General features: G+C 38.7%; 1 protein-coding gene across 1 annotated transcript; it reads left to right on the top strand.

Moving 5' to 3' along the window:
- Positions 1 to 314: 314 nt before the first annotated feature.
- Positions 315 to 5382, top strand: LOC135730458 (macrophage-expressed gene 1 protein-like). Its single transcript, XM_065248406.1, has 2 exons — positions 315 to 764; positions 3853 to 5382. The coding sequence occupies exons 1-2, from the start codon at positions 315 to 317 to the stop codon at positions 5380 to 5382; spliced, it is 1980 nt and encodes a 659-aa protein (XP_065104478.1).
- Positions 5383 to 11966: the final 6584 nt, after the last annotated feature.

Raw genomic sequence — 11966 nt, 5'->3', positions numbered from 1 at the left:
TTGTTTGTTTAGGGTTGGAACTAATTCAGGAGGGCATGGCTCTTTAGGATCAAAGTTGAATAGTAATTATGTACTGAAATAATCTATAGGATGTGTGCTCTTTATAGTTATTACATAAGCTTTTATGTAAAAGTAAAATTGAAAGTAATCTTTTGTTATGTTCTGATCCATTATAAAATCATTGTTCCAAAAATGTACTAGTCTATCACAAAAACTGGCTTAACTGGTTTAATGAAGACCACACACTCTGGGACTGCAATAAATACCAAATGCAATCATATAGAGAAAGGCATTTTCAAACAAACTTGAGAATCATGGAACCAAGAGCTATCTATCTGCTGATGCTCTGCTGTTTCATTCATGTCTGTGATCTTAATCCACACAACCGACCCAGTAATGGACTCAGTGAGTGTCGCAAAAACTTTTCTTTAACAGCATTGGAGGTTCTACCAGGTGGCGGTTGGGATAACCTGCGTAACATAGACATGGGACGAGTGATGAACCTGAGCTATTCCCAGTGCCAGACCACTGAAGATGGTGTTTATTTCATTCCCGATGAAGTCTTTGTCATTCCACAGAAAGAGAGCGGAGTAGAAACAAACTCTGAAATCATCATGTCTTGGCTGGAGGAGAAAAGCTCAACTTCACGCTCCATCAATGCAGATGCATCGTTTCTCTCTATGATCAATGGAAAATTCTCAGAAGAAAACCAACGTATGAAAACCCACCAAGTGAAAGAGAATTCGGTAACAGCTCGGGTTCAAGTAGGTGAAAATAACTGTCCAATGAAAGATTAATGTTTACTTTTGTTGCTGTATCTGCACAGCTTGAATAAACTTTTAATTACTTTATTATTGATCATAAAATGTCAGCATTACACTTTAAAAAAATTCTGGGTCATTTTTAACCAAGCACTTGGATTATATCAATAAAAATGCTGCATGACACATGAGGAAAACGTGAAACACTGTGTTTAATTTCAGTTTGGGGAGAACGTCAGTTTCAGAAACAGTGCCGTGCCTCTGAGAAGTAAATTTGACTTTTTTTTTAAAGTTTGTGTCATGTAATTCAGGAACTGACTTGCCACTGACTTGTTTTTCCGCCTAGAACACAAGTAAATGCTTCTTTAAGCGCTTTTATATTTAAAAGAAACCCGCAAATTAACAGGAAATTACGCAATTTACGTGTATATTTACAGCGGGTCTATTCGCACTGGATTACCTGAGGTAATTTCTCCGGACCTTTTTACAAAAGGTAAAAGTCGCCGTAATCTTTACTGACATTGTCCGTAATCTTTACTGACATGGAGCATTCGGACAGGACTAAAATCACTGAGAAGCTCTGATAAAAATTGCTTTACCCCACCTCCCTATGTAAAACGAATCCCGTCCGAATAGTACTATTGTGTTCATCCGCGCTGTTTCGTGCTGATGTACAACCAGTGTACAACCCACGTAAAGTTGATAATTCCGCGAATGGCTGCAATTGCAGATTTCGAAAACAGAGATGGTCAGTGCTTTAAGTGGCCCAAAAAAGGTGCTGGTACTCTATTTTTTTTTTTTTTTGCTGACTCGACTCCTTTTTTGAAGGGGTTTTATATTCAGCAGTCAACAGACGACCTTGTAAAAAATAATAAATCCTTTTATAAGTTTGTGGATTTGCTTGAGCTAGAAATAGCTACTGAACATAAATAAAATGTGCAAAAGGATTTTGAAAAAATACCATTGGAAAGGAAAGAGCTACTGTAGAGCTTTTGAACATAAATAAAATGTGCAAAAGGTAGATATGTGAGTAAAATTTGGCATGGTTAAATGCTAAAACTAGTTGTTCAGATAGAAAGAGCTTGAAAAAAAACTTTAAAATGACACCGAGACCATGTCTATGGGTTCAAGAATAACAAAATACTGGCCATTTGAAACTTGAAAGTCATTTATTTTGTCCCATTGTTTTCCATTTTGCGGGTGGTAAAACTACTGTGCACGTCGTTCAAATTCATTGAAATTTCGTTCACTTGTAGTTTAGCAATTAAGCTAAATGTATATTACAATTTCAAGAATGTTTTCTGCACATCGCCTGAGGAAATCCGAAGTTGCGTCGAGGGGAACCAAACTGACAGCCGCGACAGCGGAGATTATTACGTACCTACAAAAGGGTTTTGGAGAAAGCTTTGCGTCTAACCTGCAGCTATCATTCTGGCTTGGTGGGATGTCAGTCAGCGAGTCCTCTGATTCTGACCTTGTTCTTTCACTACTCAGAGTCTAAAACAAGGAGGGCATAGGATATCAAGTGTTCATTGTATTTTCATTTTAACCGAGCCGATATGGTTGCGCGTTTCACACACAAACACACACCTCTCCAGTCCAGAGCACGTTGACGCTGACTGATCGACGCATGCGCTTTTAACTTGTAAACGCAAGGGTGTATGGGTAATGTAGTCTCAGTCTCTGCTCTCGGTGGGACGAATTAGGAAGCGTACATTAAGGGTGCTCTGAAAAGCCGCAGCGCAGCCAAAGGATTAAATTAAACCTCTGTTTTTAAACAGATGTGCAAATGAGCGTTCCGGTACGCTAAAAGCACGTTCTGGGCGCACGGAGAGGTGGTGGTACGCTCAAGAGCTATTTTTGGAAGTGGCTGTACCGAGTACCGGGGCGTTCCGGCCCACTTAAAGCACTGGAGATGGTGACAAAGAGGAAAACGCCGGACTGCAGCTTTAAATTTACAATTATTTTTAAAATGTTATGGCCTGGTTTCCCTGAGCTTAGATTAAGGCAGGGTTTTCATAAATGTGCCTTATAGAGTAAAACATTACTGGCATTACTGCAAGTTGTTCTCAGTCAAGACAGCACAAGTGGCGCCTGCAGCCGTACAGCTGTACGCACTGTGCGTAACGTGAGAAGGCACTAATGCAATTTGATTTTCAAATTAAACGTTCAATCTGTGTATGCTCATGACATACGAAATGAAAGCGAGAATAAGGAAACATAGGGGATTAGTGAAAACTGCGCATAATAAGTGATTGACTTCATGAGTTCTGCAAGAGTGATTAGTAGGCACTCTCAAAACGGTCTGGCGATACTTTGATATCATATGGCTGATCTGTCTGCACAGAACTGCATGGAGTCAAAAACACTCCAGTGTGGCAGAGGAGCGTTGGTTCAGCCTTCAGAATGAAATTAAAACTTCCACAAGAAGTCATCTGTCTGAGGTAGACACAAAATGTAATGACAACACGCATGTACGTTCTCGATTTATGTGTAATTCTTATAAAGAAATAAATGCACATTCTAGCTTATATGCTCACTCTTTAAGTGTTCATGATTGAAAATAAAAAATGTGACCGAAAACAAGGGCCATTAAATATCTTTATATAAATATCTAAAAAAAATTAATTCCTGGTTGTAATGATTATGACGCAATGTTTACTTCCATGTCTGTAAAAGTGACAATAAAAAGTTTAACGCATCCTTTGATATGTGTGCTTTATGGGGTTTAGATGCATTTCTGTGCGTACCCTGATATTAAATCCTGCAGGGGCCCCTGGACAGCACAATGCATAGTCTGGGACTAGCTTTAAAGGTGTAGCGGAGGATTTTCTCGCATTTTAGAAAATAACCGCCTTCTCCACTTTAAAAAAAAAAATGCAATTGCGCAACCCTCCTGATTGACAACTAGGAGGACCAATAGTCTTGATGATCCACCCGGAAAAAGAAAATCCTCCACAATACCTTTAAGCCTTGCCTGTCAAACCCAATTTATCATCCATAGTGTAAACTGTAAAAAAATTGTTGTAAACAGGCATTAGCTATTTAAATCTTATTTATCTTCTATAATTTGTCTTTTTTGTATTTTCAGGTACATAATCATCTGTATACAGTGAAGGCATTTCCTAATTTCGCTCTGGACTCTTCCTTTGCTCAACAGGCCATGGAAATTGCTGACGCTATTGAGAACAATCAAACACGTCAAGCAACTTACCTGTCAGAGAAACTTATTCTTGACTATGGTACTCATGTTATCACAAGTGTTGATGCCGGTGCCACTTTAGTGCAGGAGGACTATCTGAAAAAGTCTTTTGTCTCTAACAGTCAGTCACAGATGTCTTCTGTCTCAGCATCAGCAGGCTTGAACTTTTTTGGCAAAGTAAAATTTGATACTGTTGGCAACAATAATCCCAGCAACAGTTATCAGGGCAACATCACATATTCTTTAACCCAGAGTCATGGAGGGACTTTATTTTACCCAGGCATTACCCTACAGAAGTGGCAGGAGAGCACGCTCAATAATCTGGTGGCTATTGATCGCTCTGGACTGCCACTAAACTTTTTTCTCAATCCATTAACATTTCCAGACCTTCCAGAGCCAATAGTTACTGAACTAGCTTTGTTAGTTTATAAGGCTGCAGATCGTTACTACAAAGTAAACACAATTCCAGGTTGTGTTGATCCAGATTCAACAAATTTTAATTTCCAGGCAAATGTGGATGATGGATCTTGTGAAGGTCCGGTCACTAATCTTAACTTTGGAGGTGTTTACCAAACATGCACTCCATTGACAGTAGATGGAAATATCATCTGCAATGAAAAGACTCAAAACAATCCAGCCACTGGTGGTTTTTCATGTCCTCAGCCGTACACTGCAACCAGATTACGCTCTGAGACAATAGAAGATGAGGATTATCGTGCTGAGTGCAGGAAGAAATGTCGTTCATGTGGTTTTTTATGGCTGTCTACATGTTGTGATGAAAAATGTAGTGATATCTATTTTGTCCATCGTGCAAAAATTGACACATACTGGTGTTCCACAACTCAGAAAATCCCTGATAATTCTATGTATCTTTTTGGAGGTTTATTTGGACCTTCTTTGCAAAATCCGTTTACCAAATCCAGGAGCTGTCCTGCAAATTTCTTTGCTCAAAACTTTTTGTCTAATGGCATGATGATTTGTCTGAGCAAGGATTATACGACAGGAACAAAATCCTCAGTACCTTTTGGTGGTTTCTTTAGCTGTCAGGCTGGCAATCCTTTTGCTCAGAGTCAGTCTCGCTGTCCACCTCAGTTCAGCCAACAATTAGCTGCCATTAGTGATGGTTGTGAGATATTGTACTGCGTCCAGTCATCCGTGTTCACTGGTGGAGATTTAAAGCCTGTTCACCTTCCACCTTTTACAAAGCCACCACTGATCAGCATGAATGCAACAAACACTGTGGCTGTAATGACAGAAGGCGATCGGTCCTGGGTGAGAGTTAAAGGAACTAAGACATGGCGACTGGCAAAACCAGATGAAATTCAAATGGCATTAATGCTCGACACATCTGGAGGAGAGAAGACTGTTCTAGCCTTTAATGCAATGATTGTTTTAGTAGTAGGAGCATTTATTTTGTAACAAGGAGATTTTCTGGTTGCAGAAAGCAGAGAGGAATTGCTTCATAATGAGGGAAAAAAGATAACAGAACACAAATTAAAGCTCCACTGTGTACTTTATTGAGTTAATTCTTAGCAAAAACCCATGTTTTCTTTCAAAAGTATGTGCTCATTCATGTGTAATTACTTCCCACCCACTAATCAAAGTATTCTCGTAAGTGTAGAATCTGCTATTTAAAATACATTCGGTCGAATCGCTCGACTGGCGCATCCATGTTGTGCCTCCATCTTTGAAATACATTCGCCGACGAGGGACATTCCTGAAATTCAACTCCGCCTTTCGCGCTTTCAGGCTACACTCACGCTGGCCGCTAGCTGAAGCCTCCATAGGTTGCATGTGTAGGCGGTATAAGTCATTAAGACAGTCTTATTTCGAAAATTAACAATTATAAAGCTGACAAATATTCTTAGTTAATAGTAAATTGATGTAATATGCTTATGACTTGCGAATGTAATGCTCAGTTAATTTAAATAAACCAGGCTTGATGACGTATGCAGCCTATGCAACCTGCATAGACTGAATCCTAAGTTCGGATTTTACAACAGCCGCACACCGTGATGAACCTGCGATCTAATGCTTTGATTTGAGGCAGATTTGAAAGCCTTTTGAAGACCTATTTTCGAGGACATTAAAACACGTCACCAAGGAAGCGAAAAGGGGATTTAAAACGACAACGCGACAGGAAAAACAACAAGACCAAAGTCAATATTGGAGTAATGTTAGTTTTCCAAGATCATGAGGCTCACAGGACCCAAAGTTACCTACTTTCTATCTTCTCCACAGGTAATTCAGCATATTTGTTTAAATATATACAGTCTATGGTGTAAACTCGAAGTTTTATAGTTGCTTGTGTAACTATAGCATGGTTATGCATAACACTTGTTAGTGTAAACACGCATGTGGTTTAATGTGTTCGAACAGCCACACGCCGTCTCTCCGCCCATTTTTGTAATCTGAGGTACTGAGATCAATATTTTTCATCTTTTCTGACCTCTAGCACAAACATACGGTGTACAGCGCTATTTTTAGCCTTTCATTGATAAAAGCGTCTGATCCGCGCGTCTTTCGCGTCTACAAGCGTGTGAAAGTTGAGCGATCTTATTTCACCAATATCAGAGAAAGCTCTTACATATACATGTAACGTTTACAGAAAACATAAGCATTGGACTCTGACATAATATTAGTTTGCGTCCATTTAAACCCGTCATTACTCCCGCTCATGATTAAATGACAGGAGAGGGACTCGTCCATAGACCATCTCCTCAGTATTCTGGAGAGAAGCTTCGAAAATGGACAAAAAGAGACGGATTTAAACACCAAGCGTAAACGTGATGTGTCTCTCTCGTCCACTTGTGATCCGATCGACGAAAACACATCTTAATACCAAGTTTAACAGCCCCTGTGATATTTTTCCTCGCGTCGATGAAAAAGGAGTGTCTAAGCTACGTTTATGGATGTATGTGATTTTAAGCGGAAATATCATGAAAATGAAACTTTTTCCATGTTAAACATAAATCTGTGTGCTTTGACGGATCACAGGCAAAGGACATTGCAAATTGTTCATTTTTTTCATTGCTTTTGCTTTGTAGTTACTGGCAGCCATGTTAACCTTGGCATGACACGGCCACCGTACGAGTTAAAACGCATTCCGAATGGGGGGGGGGGCTAGAAAGTAATATTCAGTTGGTTGTCATATAGAATTTCACCGCTAGATGGGAGTAGATCTTACACAGTGGAGCTTTAAGTAATTTGTTATAACATGGTGATGGGTTTAGGGGTGTCATATGAGAAGTAAAAATAAAGAAATCAACATTACTTTACAATTACTTATCTTTAAATTCAAGTAGTAGTAAGACAGTTTCCTTTCTGTTATGATTCCATTTATAATAAATTCATCAAGTCTAAAAAAACACTAATCAGTAAAATTGAGTCCAGCTCAGGTGCCTGTCCATACTATATGGGAACATACAAAAGCTTTTAATTTATAAAATAGTTTTACTATTTAATTTTATTAAATAAATATCTAATTGTGTAATATATAACTAAATCTCTATGGGGCAGTTTCCCGGACAGCGTTTTGAATGATCCAGGACTAGGTCTTCGTTATATTAGGAGTTTTTAAAAACAAACCTTACAAAAAACTACTGGTGTGCACAGTGGCGGATTTAGCAAATTGGGGGCCCTAGGCGAAGGTATTTTTTACTCCAAAATGAAGATGGAAAGCAGAAGTCACACAAAGTGAAGCACTACACAAACCAATAGAGAATAAGTCAATGGGGCAAAAACAGCCACAAACAGTAAATGAGGGAGAAATAATTTAAATCTGATGCTGCACAAAAACTAGCAATGCATCAAAGCCAATGTTGTTACTAATCTTCCACATACCCAAGACTGTGTTAAAAGGTTTAAAAAAATCCAGTCTACAATCACTTTATATTAAAACTATGTTTTCTTTGATGTTTTCTTCACAAACATAACAAAAGGGTTGTGAATTTTACCACAGTGTATTGTTGAGTTTTTGAAAAATGTTCAAAGCATTTTCCCAAAATATGTGTCAACATAAGGTTTTTCACCAAAAATCATTCCATATGCTGAAAGTTGTGGCCAAATTAAGACTCAACAGCACCCCATAGTGGACGAAAACATCCCCAACATAACATCAGCAGGGCTCCAGACTAACATTTGAGAGAGGTTGCACTTGCCTCAATTTGGTGGCACCAGTCACTGGGTGGTGTAAAAACAAAAAATAAACACTAAAACTAAGTCCAAACATGTTTAATGCATTAATAATTCATTAAAACCTAAGTCCAAACAAGTTTAATGCATTAACAATTTAATTACAAATACAAATAATTGTATACTTTAACAACATAAATTTTTTTTTTTTACTTTACCATACTTATTATTTTTAACATATATTTGCCTAATTGTAAACCATTAAACTTACAATCAACATTTTATTACTTTGTTGTAAAAGCTTTAGGCTACTTTAACACAGACTTGAGTAAAGAAATCACATTCTTGTGCTGTAATCACTACAAAATGTCTCCATGCACTCTGAAGATATAATTTGGCCAGGACTTGTAAGGTACTGAACACAATGTATTACGTTTTTTCTGACTTCTAGCGTGAATACGCAGTGTACAGCGCTATTTTTAGGCTTTCATTGATTAATCTAAAGCAGCTGATCTCCGCCTCTTTTATTAGTGTCATTTTGCGAGCGTGTGGAGGTTGTGGGGAGATTATTTCATCAACTGCGCTGAAATATCAGAGAAAGCTCTTACATACACATAAAAAAACACTGTCCAGCATCGTTAATTACAACACCGGACTCTGACATCACATAATATTAGTTCGCGTTATTTTAAACCCGTCATTTCTCCCGAAAACGAAAGCAGAGGCTCTCGCCCGCAGTCTCCATAGACCACCCCTCAAAACAATCAGGGCAGAAGCGGTCGAAAGTGGACAAAAGAGACGGATTTAGAGAGGTGATATGCACCTGAGCTGATAGAAAGGCGGGGGAGCGGGCAACAACAGGAAGAGTGACTGAATGCGGGTCGACGTAATCGCCTGCGCATTATATTAATATAATTGTATTTAAATTTCACAGTCCAGCCAGTGCGACATTTAATAAAAAATAGTCATAGGCAGGGAAAATACTCGCAAAATGCGACTATGTACTCGCAGTCTGGAGCCCTGTAGGGTTACATTAGTTTTTTTTCTGTAGTAACATTATTTACTTCACCACAAAATACATTTTATCAATGTAGGGCTATTACTAGCCGGTTGACTTACCAAAGCCCCATTTTCGCGTTTATATTTGTCTTTAAGTCTCTGTTCATGTACTTTCCCAGTCCCCGTGTCACTTTGTGTTTATCTTTCGCGCCGCAGCACGCACCGTAATGGACTAGTCCATTTCATTGTGAAAGAAGGGGGTGTAAGTGTATGGTGACAAAACATGAACTGGACATTTTAACTACTATTTCAAAGTTTCAACGTATTTCTTAAGAATATTAATACAATTTACAATGCTTTTGAAGTGTTCGTGATGATAAGGGTTTTATTTATTTATGTAGGCTATTTATTAGGTTGGTTGGGGGCCCCCCTAATTTGACCGCTGGTGGGGGGCCCCAGGCGGCCGCCTACCTATGCCTCTATGGTAAGACCGCCTCTGGGTGTGCATCTTGAGACAAAATAATGGCACTGATATGTTGAGATATGTAAGTGCAGCGTGTTTTTAAATGTAGGCAGCTCATACATGCATTTTAGTTTTGGACTAGAAGCCCTGTTTGGGAAACCGCCCTACTTTGGACACAATTCTAAGTTAATTCAGGAAATATTTGGACTATTGTCTACAGAAAAAACATGCCCACATCTAATTACCTTTTTGAATCAATAAAGTTTAGATTGTTTCAGCAAGTTGATGTATTATCATTATTTATAAAAATATTACAACCACACGTTGTTAAATTGCTGTAAAATACATTGCTGAGTTTTACATTTTACAGATTGCACAAATGCAAAATGGATCTCCTCCAGTATGATATAACAAGTAATATTTCAGGTGATCCCGGAGCAAGATCACTTTTCTCCAGTATGGCCATAACATTTTTCTAAGGTTTGTGCGTTATTAAAACTGGACCTGAAATATTTGGACACAGCTAGAGAAAGTGCTAGTCCTTATTTAACCCTCATAAACAGCTCCCTTGTCAAACAGTGATTTTAGGACCTGAGGGTATCAAGTTTGCCACGAGTGAATGACAATGTCCAGGCAATGTTCAATTTATAAACCCATCCATCACTATATGCTTGTTAAGTCATGACGTACGAAAGAGCATTTCTGGGTCCAAACCTCCACTCATATAAGACTACAACTTTACTTCATATGAAACTACAATCTTAAAGGCGCAAAAGAGGATGTTTTTCGCCGACTGAGAATCCAAAAACGGTTACTGAGTTTTTTAAATGAGCGCATGCGTAAGAACAGCCTCCCGCCTTCACAGCTCATTTCTAGGGAACGCCTTCCTAAACTCGTGCACGAACGAGTGTTTGTTTGCCACAGGCATATGCTGTGTCGCGTCAGTGAATTCATTGTGTGAAATGATATGATAATAAACACATAAGACGTTAAAACGTTAGATCAGTCGACGCTAACTTACTCCCATTTCAACTAGCATGTAGCAGACTGGTCACTGCCTTACAACTACAGTACAATAACAACGTCAATATACCTGAATAACAGTACAACAATAATTACATCCACAAAGAAAGAATAATCACTGTTACCTGTTGAGAAGATTTTTTGCGAACTGCGCGTCTGTCTTGACACCTCTCTGTTCATTCATTGCTCTCCAGCGTTTAAATGTTTCTCCATTAACGACTCTGGTTACATTAAGTTACGTTCTTCTGACAATTTTTTCCTATTCCCAGCGGCTTTAAAAAAAGTATTTCTTTTGCGTCCTACTTCGGGTTTTTTCTCTTCCATGGTGCAAATTCGAGGAGGAAAGCAGGATCGACAATGAAAACAAACCGAAACTTAAGACGAAGTTTCATGCTCTATGCGCATGCGTCGCCTGTGTAAAGTTACTGGAGCGCGCACGTCTCTCACAAGGATCGTAATGGCAGTGATTGACAAGCCAGAGGGCCAATGATGATTGCGATGACCGCAAGAGCAATTGGCTGATGTTTTTAAGGCCTTATCTTGTGCACAGATAACGTATATTAATATTATTACTTTCAGTGCACCTAATAAATAGTCTTTTATCATTTAGTAAAGACAGTTTCAAGTAATATTGCAAAAATGTATAAAACAAACATCCTCTTTTCCACCTTTAACATCTGTTTATAAGCAATATTTATTCACATCACACAATTAAGCTTTACTTTAATAACACTCTCCAGGCTCTCACCACGACACCAATACTTTAACAACTCATAAAAGATTAATTACTTTTTGTCCATAGGATTTCGGTATGGAGAAAAGATTTAGGATCATGAACTTTCAGTAGTGTTTACAGCACACCAAAAGTGTATATTAGTAGTATCGTTTGTTGTTTGCTTAAGGCATCTGAGGGAGCGCTTGGACCCATAAGCAGTGATCTTAACAAGCGGATATAATGAAATGTGGACTGCATGACTGGTTCTAAACAAACATATGGTGTTAATGTGACTCATGAGAAATATCAAATAGGAAAAGTTCACACTCAGAGTGAGGTTCTGACAGCCAGTAAAAAGGACAGTCACCCCTAAGGGGGCAGTGCCTGACACAGCCCATAATCATGCACCCTACGCACACGCATAAGTAGCTGCCATGCACATACAGGGCAGGAAATATGTATTAAGCACACACATGCAAACAAACCATTAATGCAAAAAACACACCCAGGCAGGAATGTGAGTGCATGTTTGATATAACATGAACATGCCCACCGGGCCATATGCCCTTTATTCCTATTATAATGTGTTAACAGAAAGGAAAAAGGTATGTAACAGGAAGGGGCTATAATGACCCTACTCCTAAACCGGAATGTGCCTCTGAGGATTTA

This window comes from Paramisgurnus dabryanus, chromosome 11, assembly GCF_030506205.2.
Source record: "Paramisgurnus dabryanus chromosome 11, PD_genome_1.1, whole genome shotgun sequence".
Taxonomy (NCBI): domain Eukaryota; kingdom Metazoa; phylum Chordata; class Actinopteri; order Cypriniformes; family Cobitidae; genus Paramisgurnus; species Paramisgurnus dabryanus.
Note: the sequence above shows the minus strand (reverse complement) of the source record. Positions and strands in the feature narration are given on the sequence as shown.